Source organism: Vulpes vulpes, unplaced genomic scaffold, assembly GCF_048418805.1.
Source record: "Vulpes vulpes isolate BD-2025 unplaced genomic scaffold, VulVul3 u000000648, whole genome shotgun sequence".
Lineage (NCBI taxonomy): Eukaryota > Metazoa > Chordata > Mammalia > Carnivora > Canidae > Vulpes > Vulpes vulpes.
Window position 1 is genome coordinate 757,094 of NW_027325769.1, and position 13,627 is coordinate 770,720.

General features: G+C 41.6%; 1 protein-coding gene across 1 annotated transcript in view; it reads right to left on the minus strand.

Moving 5' to 3' along the window:
* The window catches only part of CARM1 (coactivator associated arginine methyltransferase 1), a 242,895-nt gene that overhangs the window by 84,398 nt on the left and 144,870 nt on the right, over window positions 1-13,627 (minus strand). Inside the window, exons 3-4 of the mRNA XM_026001597.2 lie at window positions 11,757-11,863; window positions 10,805-10,909 (exon numbers count right to left, since the gene is read on the minus strand). Of these exons, the coding sequence (XP_025857382.2) occupies window positions 10,805-10,909; window positions 11,757-11,863 (212 nt within the window). The remainder of the gene's footprint in view (window positions 1-10,804; window positions 10,910-11,756; window positions 11,864-13,627) is intronic.

The window sequence follows — 13,627 nt, forward strand, 5'->3', positions numbered from 1 at the left end:
GAGAGAAGTAGGCTCCTCATAGGGATCTTGTTGCATGACTTGATCCTAGGACCCCGGGATCATGACCTGAACCAAAGGCAGATGCTCAACCACTAAGCCACCCAGCATCCCTCATCAGTCTTAGATAACACCAGTGCTCATTACATCACGTGCCCTCCAGTTACCCCATCCCCAATCTCCTCCCCTTCAGCAACCCTCAGTTTGTTTCCTATGATTAAGAGTCTCTTAGGGTTTGCCTCCCTCTCTGATTTCGTCTTATTTTTCCCTCCCTTCCCCTATCATCCTCTGTTTTTTCTCACTCATTCCACATATGAGTGAGATCATATGATATTTGTCTTTCTCTGACTTATTACACTTATCATAATACCTTCTAGTTCCAACCAAGTCATTGTAAAAGTCAGGATTTCATTTTTTTTGATGGATGAATAATATCCCATTGTATATATATACCACATTTTCTTTATCCATTCATCTGTTGATGGACATCTGGGCTCCTTCCATAGTCTGGCTATTGTGGACATTGCTGCTGTGAACATTGGGGTGCAGGTGCCCTTTTGGAACACGACATTTATATCTTTAGGGTAAATACCCAGTAGTCAAATTGCTGGGTCATAGGGTAGCTTATTTTCAAGTTTTTGAGGAATTTTCATATCATTTTCCAGAGAGGCGGCACAACCTTGCATTCTTACCAACAGTGTAAGGAGGGTGCCCCTTTGCATCCTCACTAACATCTGTTGTTTCCTGTGTTGTTAATTTTAGCCATTCTGACCAGTGTGAGGTGATATTTCATTGTGATTTTGATTTGTATTTCCCTGATGACAAGTGATGTGAAGCATTTTTTTTAATGTGTCTGTCGGACATTTTTATATCTTCTTTGGAGAAATGTCTGTTCATCTCTTCTGCCCATTTCTTTTTTTAAGGTTTTATTTGTTTATTCAAGAGAGAAAGAGAGAGAGAGAGAAGAGAGAGAGAGAGAGAGAGAGAGAGAGAGAAGAGAGAGAGACAGGCAGTGGGAGATGATATTTGCTGTGGGCTTTTGTATATGGTTTTTATTATATTGAGGTATGTTCCCTCTATCCCTACACTGTGAAGTTTTAATCAAGAAAGGATGTTATACTTTGCCAAATGCCTTTTCTCTATCTATTGAGAGGATCAAATGGTTCTTGTCCTTTATTAATGTAATGTATATTACATTGATTTGCAGATGTTGAACCACTCTTGCAGCCCAGGGATAAATCTCATTTGGTTGTGGTGAATAATCCTTATAATGTACTGTCGGATCCTATTGGCTATTAACTTGGTGAGAGTTTTGGCATCCGTGTTCATCAGGGATTAATTCTTCTTTAAATATTTGGTAGAATTCCCCTGGGAAGCTATCTGGTCCTGGACTCTTGTCTGTCAGGAGATTTTTATTACTGCTTCAATTTCCTTACTTATTATGGGTCTGTTCAGGTTTTCCATCTTCCTGTTTCAGTTTTGGTAGTTTACGCAGCTGTTATTAACTGGTTTATATAACTGGCATCCATTTCTTCCAGATTGCCTAATTTGTTGGTATATAGTAGTTCATAATATGTTCTTATCATTGTATTTATTTGGTGTTGGTTGTGATCTCTCCTCTTTCATTCATGATTTTATTTAATTGTGTCCTTTCTCTTTTCTTTTTGATAAGTCTGGCCAGGGGTTTATCGATCTTATTAATGTTTTCAAAGAACCAGCTACTAGTTTCATTGATATGTTGTACTGTTCTTTTGGTTTCTATTTCACTGATTTCTGCCCTAATCTTTTATTAATTTTCTTTTCATGCCGGGTTTAGGCTTTATTTGCTGTTCTTTCTCCAGCTCCTTTAAGTGTAAGACTAGATTGTGTATTTGAGACCTTTCTTGTTTCTTCAGAAAGGCTTGTACTGCTATATACTTCCCTCATAGGACTACCTTTGCTGCATCCTAAAGGTTTTAGACAGCTTGCTTTCATTTTCATTTGTTTCTATGGATTTTAAAAAATTTTTAATTTCCTGGTTGACCCATTCATTCTGTAATAGGATGCTCTTTAACATCCATGCATTTGAATTATTTCTAAATTTCCTCTTGTGATTGAATTCCAGTTTAAAAGCATTGTGGTCTGAAAATATGCAGGGAATGATCTTAATCTCTTGGTACCAGTTGAGACCTGATTTGTGACCCATAATGTGATATACTCTGGAGAATGTTTCATGTGCACTCGAGAAGAATGTTTATTCTGTTGCTTTAGAATGGAATGCTTTGAATATATCTGTGAAGTCTATCTGGTTCAGTGTGTCGTTCAAAGCCCTTGTTTCCTTGTTGATCTGCTTAGATGATCTGTGCATTGCAGTGAGTGGGGTGTTTAAGTCCCCTACTATTATTGTATTATTACTGATGTGTTTCTTTAATTCTGTTATTAACTGGTTTATATAATTGCCTCCTCCTCAGAGGCATAAATAATTAAAATTGTTAGATCTTCTTGTTGGATAGACTCTGTAATTATGTTATAGTGTCCTTCCTTACCTCTTATTATAGTCTTTGATTTAAAATCTAATTTGTCTGATATAAGGTTGGCTAACCCAGATTTCTTTTGATGTCCACTAGCATGATAAATGGTTTTCCACCCCCTCACTTTCAACTTGGAGGTATCTTTGGGTCTAAAATGAGTCTTTAGCAGACAGCATATCAATGGGTGTTGCTTTTTTATCCAATCTGATACCCTATGTCTTTTGACTAGGGCATGTAGCCCATTTTAACTATTAAAAGGTATGAATTTACTGCCATTGTATTACCTGTAAGGTAACTGTTTCTATATATTGTCTCTGTTCCTTTCTGGTCTTTGTTACTTTTGGGTTCTCTCTTGCTTAAGGGATTCCCTTTAATATTTCTTGCCGGGCTGGTTTAGTGATCACAAATTTTTTAGTTTCTGTTTGTCCTAGAAGCTTTTTATCTCTCCTTCTATTTTGAATAAAAGCCTTGCTGGATAAAATATTCTTGGCCACATATTTTTCTCATTTCGCACACTGAATATATCATGCCAGTCTTTTCCAGCCTGTCAGGCGTATACGGACAGGTCTGCTGTCAGTCTAATGTTTCTACCCTGGTAGGTTAAGGATCTCTTGTTCTGAGCTGCTTTCAGGATTTTCTCTGTCTCTGAGATTTGTAAGCTTCACTGTTACATGCTGAGATGTTGACCTATTTTTATTGATTTTGAGAGGGGTTCTCTGTGCCTCTTGGACTTAACTGCCTGTTTTCTTTCCAAGATTAGAGAAGTTCTCAGCTGTAATTTGTTCCAATACACCCTCTGCCCCCTATTTCCTTTTCTTCTGGGATCCCAATTATTCTCATATCATTTCATTGTATGGTATCACTTACCTCTTGAAATCTCCTCTCATGTTCTAGTAGTTGTTTATCTTTTCCTGAGCTTCTTTATTCTCCAACATTTTGTTTTCTGTATCATGAATTCTCTCTTCTGCCTCATTTATCCTAGCAGTTAGAAACTCCATTTTTTATTGCATCCCATTAATAGCCTTTTCCATTTTGACTTGATTAGATTTTCATTCTTTTATTTCTCCAGAAAGCTAGTATGTATATCATCGTTATTCTGAACTCTAGCTCTGACATCTTACTTATATCCATACTGACTAGGTCCCTGGCAGTCAATACTTCCTGAGGTGAGTTTTTCCATCCTGGCATTCTGTCCAGAGAAGAACAGATGAACGAGAGAACAAAATACTGAAATGGCAACAATGACCTCAGAGAAATATACACTAAACAAATCAGCAGAGACCCAAAACTGAAAAAATAAAATAAAAAAAAGAGAGAAAGAGAGAGAATATAATCAGACAGGTGAGCAGAACAGAGTAATACACTGGATTCTGTGTGTATTCTGATCTGTTTCCTACAAAACTAGGTCCCAAAATTGTAAGGAAAGAAAAATTTATATATGTACATAAATAAATACAATGAGAAGACAGAATGTAAATTAAAAGACAAAATAAAAAAGAAAGAATGTAAACAGACAGGTGAACAGAACAGAGCAATACACTATATCCTGGGTGTATTTTGATTGGCTTGTTAGAAGAGACTACGTCCCAAAATCGTAAAGAAAGAAAAACATATATAGACAAAAGCAAAATTAAATACAGTGAAAGGAAAGAATGAAACTGTAAAGACGAAAATTTAAAAAGACTTTGAAAAGAGAGAGAAAATATAATCTGACAGGTAAACAGAAGAGAGACATATAGTAGATTCCGGGTGTATTTGAGCCTGTTTGTTGGAAGAAACTGCACCCCAGAATTGTAAAGAAATCTTATATATATATATATATATATATATATATATATATATATACAAGTAAATGAAATATACAAGTAAAAAGAAATACAATGAAAGGATAAAATGTAACTGTAAAATTAAAAATAAAAAAAGACTTTAAAAAGTTGATAAAATAAGAAATTGGTTGAAAAGGAAAGAGAAAAAAATTAAACTTGAAAGACGGAAGAATCATGAGGAAAAAGCCCATGCATTCCATATGCCATTTTCCCCTAGGGCTGGGGTTTCGTGGTTGTGTCATCGGTCCGGTCTCGGCGGGATGTCCTTGCTGACCTGAGGACGAGGGGCCTGGTGCACTGATTCCCGGGTGTCTCTGCCAGGGCAGACCTGCACTGCCCTTGTGGGGCGGGGTGGCTGAAGACACTGCATCAGATTGTTCTAGGTGGCTTTTGTTCCCTGGACGCTTTCTTTTTTTTTTTTCCTGGACGCTTTCTGAGCAGCCTTAGAGGCTGAGGGTGAAAATGGGGGCCTTCCAGTCTCCAGCCCTGGAGTGCAAGAGCGCGCCTCAGTTCGCCCTCAGGGAAGGGCAGGCCCACTGCTGTCTCCAGCATCTCCTGCCCTCCGTGCTCACCCAGCCTGTGACCTGGCATTTCTATCTCAGGCACAGGACCCCGCTTTGAGTCCCCAAACCCTGCAGACTCCTGTGGTGTGCAGGTGCATTCTGCTCCTTTTGCAGAATGGGGGGAGTCTGGTGGGTTCCGCTTCTTGCCAGGCCCCTGCTCAGAGAACAGTCACCGGGTGGTGCCATGGTTGGCGGTTTATGGCCACCCCTAGCTGAGCACCCGCTCCTGGGCTCGCTGACTGCAGCTGGCTTCCCCACTCCGATGCCTGGGAACTCTGCAGCATCAGGCACCCCCGGTCTTTCCGCAACCCCAAGGATCCTGAGACCACACTGTCCCACCTAGGTTTCCACCTTGCTTTGGTGTCTGAGCACCTTTCAGCCAAGCGGTCCCTTACTGGAGCAGACCTCCCAAAGTTCTGATTTGGGGCTCTGCTGCTTTATCACTTTCTGGAAGCCAGGTGCAGGAGGCTCCATCCCCTTGCAGTTTATCTTCCCTGTAAATCACCTGGAATTCACTTCTCTGTCACCTCCTACCTTGCACAAAGTGGTCACTTTTCTATTTCTAGAGTTGAAGCTATCCTTTTCTTAGATCTCTGTTTGAGTTCACAGGTTTTAGAATGATTTGACAGCTATCTCGCTGAATCCCTGGGACCAGACAAAACTAAGGTCTCCTACTCCCCCACCATTTGGAAAGTTCAACGTGATCGTAGTTGAAGATGGGCTTTGGGAAGTAATGAGGTGACAAGTGTGGAGCCCTCATGATGGTGATGAGTGGCGTTATAAGAAGAGACGTGAAAGGGTTTGCTTCTTCTCCTTCTGGGACATGTGAGGATGTAGCAGGAAAGCCAGTATCTATAAGCCAGGAAATGATTCCTCAGCAGACACCGGCTCTGCCGACACACTGCTCTTGGACTTCTCATCCTCCAGAATTATGAGAAATAAACGTTTATTTAAACCACCCAGTCTATGGTAGTTTGCTGGAGCAGCCTGAACTAAGACAGAAACAGTATATGGAAAGCTCTTGGCATGGTGCCTGCTTATGCTATGTTCCTCAACAAATAACAGCCATTGGTACTGATCATTCTAAACCCATGCCCTTTTAGGTAATTTCACCAAGAAAGAATATAAGGGTTTAATGAAAAGGTAGCATCCTCTATGGACTCCCAGGGTTTATTCCAGACTGGTCTTCAGAATGATAAAGCAAACAAAACAGAATCTAAAAAGATTTTGGATTCATGGTGGATTTGGTAGATTCAGAGTTGGGGTGAGCGACCATTCTAGACTGACTAGGAATGAGGGGATTCTTGAGACATTACAACTGGGATAGTTAGTTATTTCCGTTTTCAGAGGGGAGGGGATATGTACCATCAGAAAAAAGTGTACCGACCTTCCTCTTTTTCCTTCAGAGTAAGAGTGACCCATGTGCCTGGTGATGCTGGGAAACAGGACTGAGCATGCGCAGCCCGCTGCTGAGGTGGGGGGCAGCCTGCTCACCCCCTGCTCAAGCATGCACTCTTGAGTTCCCTACAGGGGAGCAGGCCGGGCAGGCTCTGGGTGCATCTAGGCAGACTGGTTGTTCAGCATAGAAGTGGGTGGAAAAGTTGTGTGTGTGGGGGAACAGGAAGCCTTATTTGGCTACAGGTCCAATCCCTGTTCTCCAATCAGCATTAACAACCATAAAGCTGCTATTATTTCTACCTGACATCTGTGTCTATTTCTAAATTGGTTCAGAACTCAGAGGGGGAAAGAGATATAATTAATTATCAACCATGTGATTAATTATCACCTTCATAAACCCCAACAGATAGAAGCCTATTTTATTTCATTGGCAGGGAAGACCATTTCAGGTTGGCAGGAAAAGGATTATTTCACAAAATCAAATGAGGTTATAGCTGTGAGTGACCTTAAAGATGACCCAGTCCAATAGCTTCATTTTTATAGATGAAAAGATATACAAAGGAAATGGTCAAGTGACATAATGCATGTGAAATTCTGTGAAAGCTTATAATGCAACTTATTCATATGATTGGTAGTTTGGAGAATGGTCTTTAGAAGCTCTAACCTCAGAATTAAAAACAGATTATAGAAATATAGAAAACTTATTGTAGATAATAGAAAATAGATTATATGTGAAAACTAAGCAACTTTAGAGGGAGAGAAGTTTCCCTAAACCAAAGTATTACCTCCAGGAGACATTTTCAAACCACAAAGAACTGATCAATAGTTTGGAGGGTTTTTTGGTTTTGTTTTTTTAAATTTGTATTATTTTTATTATTTTAAAAATATTTTACTTATTTATTTGGCAGAGAGAGAGCAAGCAAGCGAGCATGTGCACAAGCAGGGGTAGGGGCAGACAGAGGGAAAGGGAAAGGTAAGCTCCCTGTTGAGCAGGGAGTCCAATGCAGGACTCGATCCCAGGACCCTGAGACCATGACCCAAGCTGAAGGCAGATGCTTAACTGACTGAGCCACCCAGACACCTGTTTTTTGTTTTTGTTTTTTAATTGGCAAAAAATATTTACCTTTGGTCAGTAAGACTGATTACCCACAATCCTGAATACCAGGTAAAGTGTCAAAAGAAACAAGCGTTTCCCCTCCTCTATCCCAATCCTGCCCACCTGCCATAATGAGGTCCTTCTTATTAGGAATGTTTACTTCCTATCTGCTAACCAGGCAGGCCCCACTGGCAAGGCAAAGGTCCCAGACACATCAAGACATATGACAAGACAGAGGAGACTCTGTGGCCAAATACAACCATTTCTTATCTTATCTTTGCTTCCTACCATCACCCTCACTCTCCAGAGTCCCCAGATCTGGTCCTGGGAAAGTCAGAGAGAGTCCACCTCACCCTGCCTCTCCCACCGAGCACAGCTGTGAAACCTGAACTCAATGCATGGAACAGGTACTTGAACTCTGAAAAGTATATAGTAGCAGGTGGACTGGGGAAGACCCAAAGTCAAAATTCAACCAAACCAAATCCTCTACCCCACCCATGGTCTGAACTCAACACACCAGAAATGGGTACCTGGATGCAGACAAGAGAGCTCCTGAAGACACTTAGCTCTGGCTCTGGCATCAAGAAAGGAAACTATAATCTCAAATATGGAAATACTCTGGTTTTCCCTTCCTCTTTTTTTTTTCCTTTCCCTCTTCCCTCTCCTCTCCCTCCTTTCTTTTCCTTCCCTTTCTCCTCTTCGAGTCTTATAGCCTCCAGTAATCTAGAGTAGTGACAGCATCAGTCTACAGGAGTCAAAATGACAAGGGAGGGGAACCTACCTCTTCATTCGGTGGTGTGGTTATTCCCAAAGGCTGAGGCCACCCCCCACTGCCTTTTTTCGTTCTTTGTCCCCTCTCTGCTTGGCCAGTGTGGGCAAAGTCATGGAAGTACATGACAGAGTGAGCTTTGTGCCCAGAGACTAAGAAGTGGTCCCAGAGAATCAGAAAGTACCAGGGAAATCATGGGGGAGGAAGGACCTTGGAAAGGCAACTCCATCAAGTTTTCTGTTTTTAAAATAAATTTCTGGGCTCACTGTCAATCTGTTTATGCATGAATCTAACCTTAATTAGCATATCAGTACTTTGAGAAGTCTGCCCAGGCACCAGACTGACCACAGGGTAACACACACGTGCAGATCCAAAGAGCACTGCCAAAGACTTTGGAAAACTGAACTGACATGAGAAACAGAGCTCTCAGAAGGTCAACTAGTGAGCATGAAACTCGTAGCCAGAACCTAACCAAGCTTGCATGAAAACTAAAAGAAATATATCAGTGTTCTCCCTAGGCATTAAATAAGACCTAGAATCTCATAATATTCAAAATGCACAGAATACAATCCAAAATTCCTTGCCATATGAAGAATCAGGAAAACTTTAATTCCCTTGGAAAGGACAATTGACTAAACAGCAATAACACAGATATTAGAATTATCTGACAAAAACTATAATAAAAAAGCTCCAACCAGCAATCACGAACACTGCTGAGACCAATGGGTAAAACAGTCTCAGGTAAAAAACAGATGACATAAACAGGAGCCAGATGGAAATTTTGGAATTGAAAAATACAATAATCAAAAAAAGAAAAAAGAAAAATAGAATAACCAAAAACAACAACAACAACAAAAATACCAGCTCTGCTGGGCTCAAGAGCAGAATGAAGATGACAGAGGAAAGAAAGCCAGGGGCAAATCAACTTCTAGCTGGGTGACCATTTATCACTACTTTTTCATACATTTTTCTCTCTGTTTTAATTAACTACTGCTGCATAACAAGCCACATTAAAATTTAGGGGCTTAAACTGAAACTAATTTGTAGTTTCTCTCACTTCCATGGGAGGGTTGGGCAACTTCTCTGCTAGTCTTGCCTAGAAACATTCATGTTTCTACATTCAGCTGGAGGGGTGGCTGGACTGGCTGTCCAAGATGGCCCCATGCATCGGAATGGCAGTTGGTGCTGGCTGTTGACTGGCATGTCAGGTCTCTTTAATGTGACCTTTCAACATCTAGGAGGCTAGACTGGGCTTCTTCATGGTGTGGTACGTCAGGGTTCCAAGAGGATGAGGTCCAGAGCCACAAGGTCCCTTAAGTTCTAGGCTCTGAAATCCATACAGTGTTAACCTCTGTCATAGTGTTTTGGGGAAAGCATACCAGAAGAAGAGCACAGAGATAAAGGCAAAACAAAACAAAACAAAAACAAAAAAACACAACACTTCTCTTGATGAAAGAAAAGCTATTAAGACTTTGCAGATGGGTGTGGACACAGGGAACCATGAGTCTTTAGGACCATTATTTCAATCTTCCACCACCATACCCTTCTGGGGGAATTAATGCCGCAAATAGAAGGCCATGGTCTACTATCGCTATGGCAGTAGAAGAGACTGTGAGACCCAGAGAGGTTTAGAGTCTTGCCTAAGATCCCACAGCTAGTTAGGGAGAAAACATAAAACAAATCCCAGGAGTCCACTGACCAGTCTTCATGTCTCTGGGATGAGCCACATGGTATTTTGCACACTGGCTAATTTAACAGGTGGGAGAATAATGGGTGACACTTGTATAATGTGTTAGCAGTCACTCATCATTCAGATCCATTTTGTGAAGGAAATCAGTGCCGGCTCTTGTGGAGTCCATGAAAAAAGCTGAAGCGAAGAGACTCCCTAAGAACCATTCATTATGCAGCAACAGAGGTCCTGACCCATTCAGTGCTCCGAGACATAACACATTCAGCCCCTTGCCTTCCTGGCACTCAGAGCTTAATTTCCTCATTGAGGCAAAATTCACATAACATAAAATTAACCATGACTCATTTTACATTGTAAAATTCAGGGTCAATTGGCACTTTCACTATGTTATGTAACTGTTACCTATTATCAAGTTTCAAGACCTTTCTATCACCCTAAAAGGAAACCCTGTACCCATTAAGCACCACTCCCCATTTCTCTCTCCCTCTGTCCCCGGCCACCATGAGTCTGCTTCCTTTCAATGGACTTGCCTATTCTGAATGTTTCAGCATATGGAATCATATGCATGAGCTTTTGTGACTTCTTTCACTTGGCACATTTTTGAGGTTCATCCATGTTGAAGCATGTACCAGCACTGTGTTATTTTTATGGATAAGATAAATATGAAAGGCACCCACAACATCCTATTGTATGGATAGACCACATTTTGTTTATCCAGTCATCAGTTGATGGGCATTTTGGGTTCTTTCTATGTTCTGGAAATCGTGAATAGTGCTGCTATAAACATTCACATACAAATAGTCGCTTGAGTACCTGCTTTCAATTCTTTGGCGTATATGATCAGGAGTCGAATTTTTGGGTCATATGGTAATTCTATCAAAGCTTAATCTTGATTCTAGTTTTTGACAAGGTTTATTAAAATGGTTTGAGATTAATAACATGCTGCCAGCATTACCTTGTCTCTAAAGTCAATGTGGTTCTGGAGGATGGCTCTGTGGTACGTGGCTGTCCTCACGAAATCTTGCATCATGTTCTGCTGCTGGGAAATGCAGCCATAAAACTGTAAGGAAAAGAGAAGGATGGGGAGAGTAAACAACCCACGAGGCATCATTTCATGACCATCTAGTCAAGGTAGGCTGAGCTTAACACACAGGCAAGCTGAAGCTCAGAAAGATGCAGTAACCTATCCATATTTGCCCTATTTGTAAGGTCTAGAACTATAAGTCAATCTCAGACTTCCAAAGGCTGCTCCATTCACAAATTCAGTCCTAGATACCAGTCCTACCTACCAGGTAGGTGCCCAGGGTTCTCAAAGCAAAGGCTATGAGAGAACACAAAGAAGAGTAATAGGCACAAAAGAGAAAAAGAGGCCAGAGACAAAAGGGATGTCTCTAATGAGTCCCGAGTCGGGAGAGAAACACAGGACTTGGACAGAAGTCTTGAGAGAGGGCAGGTGTAAGGCAGGTGGTGACGATGGTCATTCTTATCAGGCAAGCCAGCTGAGTGATATGGTGCATACAAATCCATGATCACTGAGTCACAAATATCGTCATCCTAACTGCCACCATTTGGTGGGGTTTACTGTTATAGGCACCACACTTAATTCATATACATCCTCTCATCAAATTAAATCATTAAAAAATTAGATGAATTTTCATCCCCAGACAACAAAAGTGAGGCCAGGAAGTACAGCAACCTCCCACATCCTGACAACTTGAGAAGTGAAGGTAGTGAGGATTCCCACGCTGGGCTGTGCCACCACTCAGGGGACCATGCCATGAGAAGTGGCAGGGCCATGCCCACGGCATCCTCCCCGACCACCAGCCTGCCCAGGTGTGTCCACAGGGGTGTCCACAGGTTTGCGGCACCTGGAACCCACTCCTGTCCGCTGGGGCAACTTTCCTGACCTGGAAGTACTGCACGGCAGATGCCTCTTCTGTCCGCTGGTTGAACACCGACAATTCCTTTTTCTCATTCCGGCATCTTTTCAAGGTATTTGAAAAGGAGCTGAGATCTGCAAGGATAAAAAGCAGATCCGTTTCTACACTGAGGGAACCACAGTACTCAGCACTGCAACCACAGAACTCAGCACTGCACTCTGTACAAAAGTCTGAGAAAATATTAGAAGATTCAAAGGGCACGTTGATCCCCGGACGCACACACGATAGGAATGGCAAGGTGGAAGCGGGAGCCACTCTGAGATGTGACAGCCTTCGACTCGTCAGCATACTGTGTTCATCAGTGTCATGGGAGAGAGCCAAGTGGGACACGCAGAGGCTGGGATCAGGGAATTCTCCAGGTCCTGTGTTCATAAAGCTTACAGGCTTCTTCTCAGTACATGCTCTGGGGAATGTGATTGTTCATGATAATGAAAAAATATATGTGAATATAAAAACATATATAATGAATATATATACATATGTGTGTATATATAATCTCACTCCATTGTCACAACAGGGTGTTTTTTACATTTAGTATACTCCAGGTGTAGAGAGAAAAAATAAAATAACTGAAGATATGTGGATATAAGGAAATGCTTTCTATAATTTGAGGAAAAGAAATAAATAGATGAAGGTTCAGAAAATCCCCAAAGTATTATTACTAATAGATAACACAGCACAAAGTGGTCAAGTTTTGTGACTTTGGCCTTAGAAATGTCTCTTACGGGACAGCTGGGTGGCTCAGTGGTTGAACATCTGCCTTTGGCTCAGGACATGATCCCGGGGTCCTGGGATTGAGCCCTGCATCGGGCTCCCCGTGGGAAGCCTGCTTCTCCCTCTGCCTATGTCTCTTCCTCTCTCTGTGTCTCTCATGAATAATAAATAAAATCTTGAAAAGAAAAAAAAGAAAAAAAAAAAGAAATGTCTCTTACATCCTGCCCAGTGGTCCTTATCGCCTGTGACCTTCTCCCTTTCCACCACTGGTGATATGACCAGGTCTCTCCTTTACAGCCCGTGCTGGATTCCTGATGCCCACACACACTCAGTTCACCACGAGCTCCAGCCCCTCACATGTGTCTGGCCTTGCATGCTACCCTGCATACCTTCTCCTTGTGCACTGCGTCCTCCACACTCCTGCCATGCTAAAGTGCTTACAAATGCCCACATCAACCTGGTCCTGGTCTGGTTTCTTGACTTGAAACCGTATCTCTTCTCTTTAAATTCACTTTTTTAAGTGAATTTTAATTCACTCAGGTGCCCCTAAATTCACTTTTGACATCAAACTCCTATTTATCCCCAAGATTTAACCCAATCAGCATTTCTTCATTGTTATGTTCTGGAACACCCACAGGCATGGTGGGCTTCAACACTTGATGAGAATCACCTGGAAAGACTTTTTACACTATGGATGCTGGACCCTCATCCCACATCTGCTTAGTCAATGTTCTGATGATGAGCCCAAGGCATGTCCAGAGTTAGTTTTCATGTGTAAGCCAGGGATGAGAGCCTTTGTTCAAATCTCATGTTCTCAGCTTACCACCATATTTCATATTTTATTGAAAATATCTTTTTTAAAAAATCTATCTGTTGCAAACCCTTTTAGGGCACGGTTTAGGGCTTCAATCTTCACAAATAGTACTAAGAGAGCAGCCACTCAATAAATACATCTGAAATGAATGTGGTAAAACTATTTTCAATTTGTGAGCCAGCCCCGTGAAGCTCTGGGGCTGCCCCATGTCCAGGGGGATAGGTTGAAAAGATACCTTGTCTGAGAATAAATATGTGACCATACCTAACACAGCCCCACTCAAGGGAATGCCATGTACTCTAGAGAAACT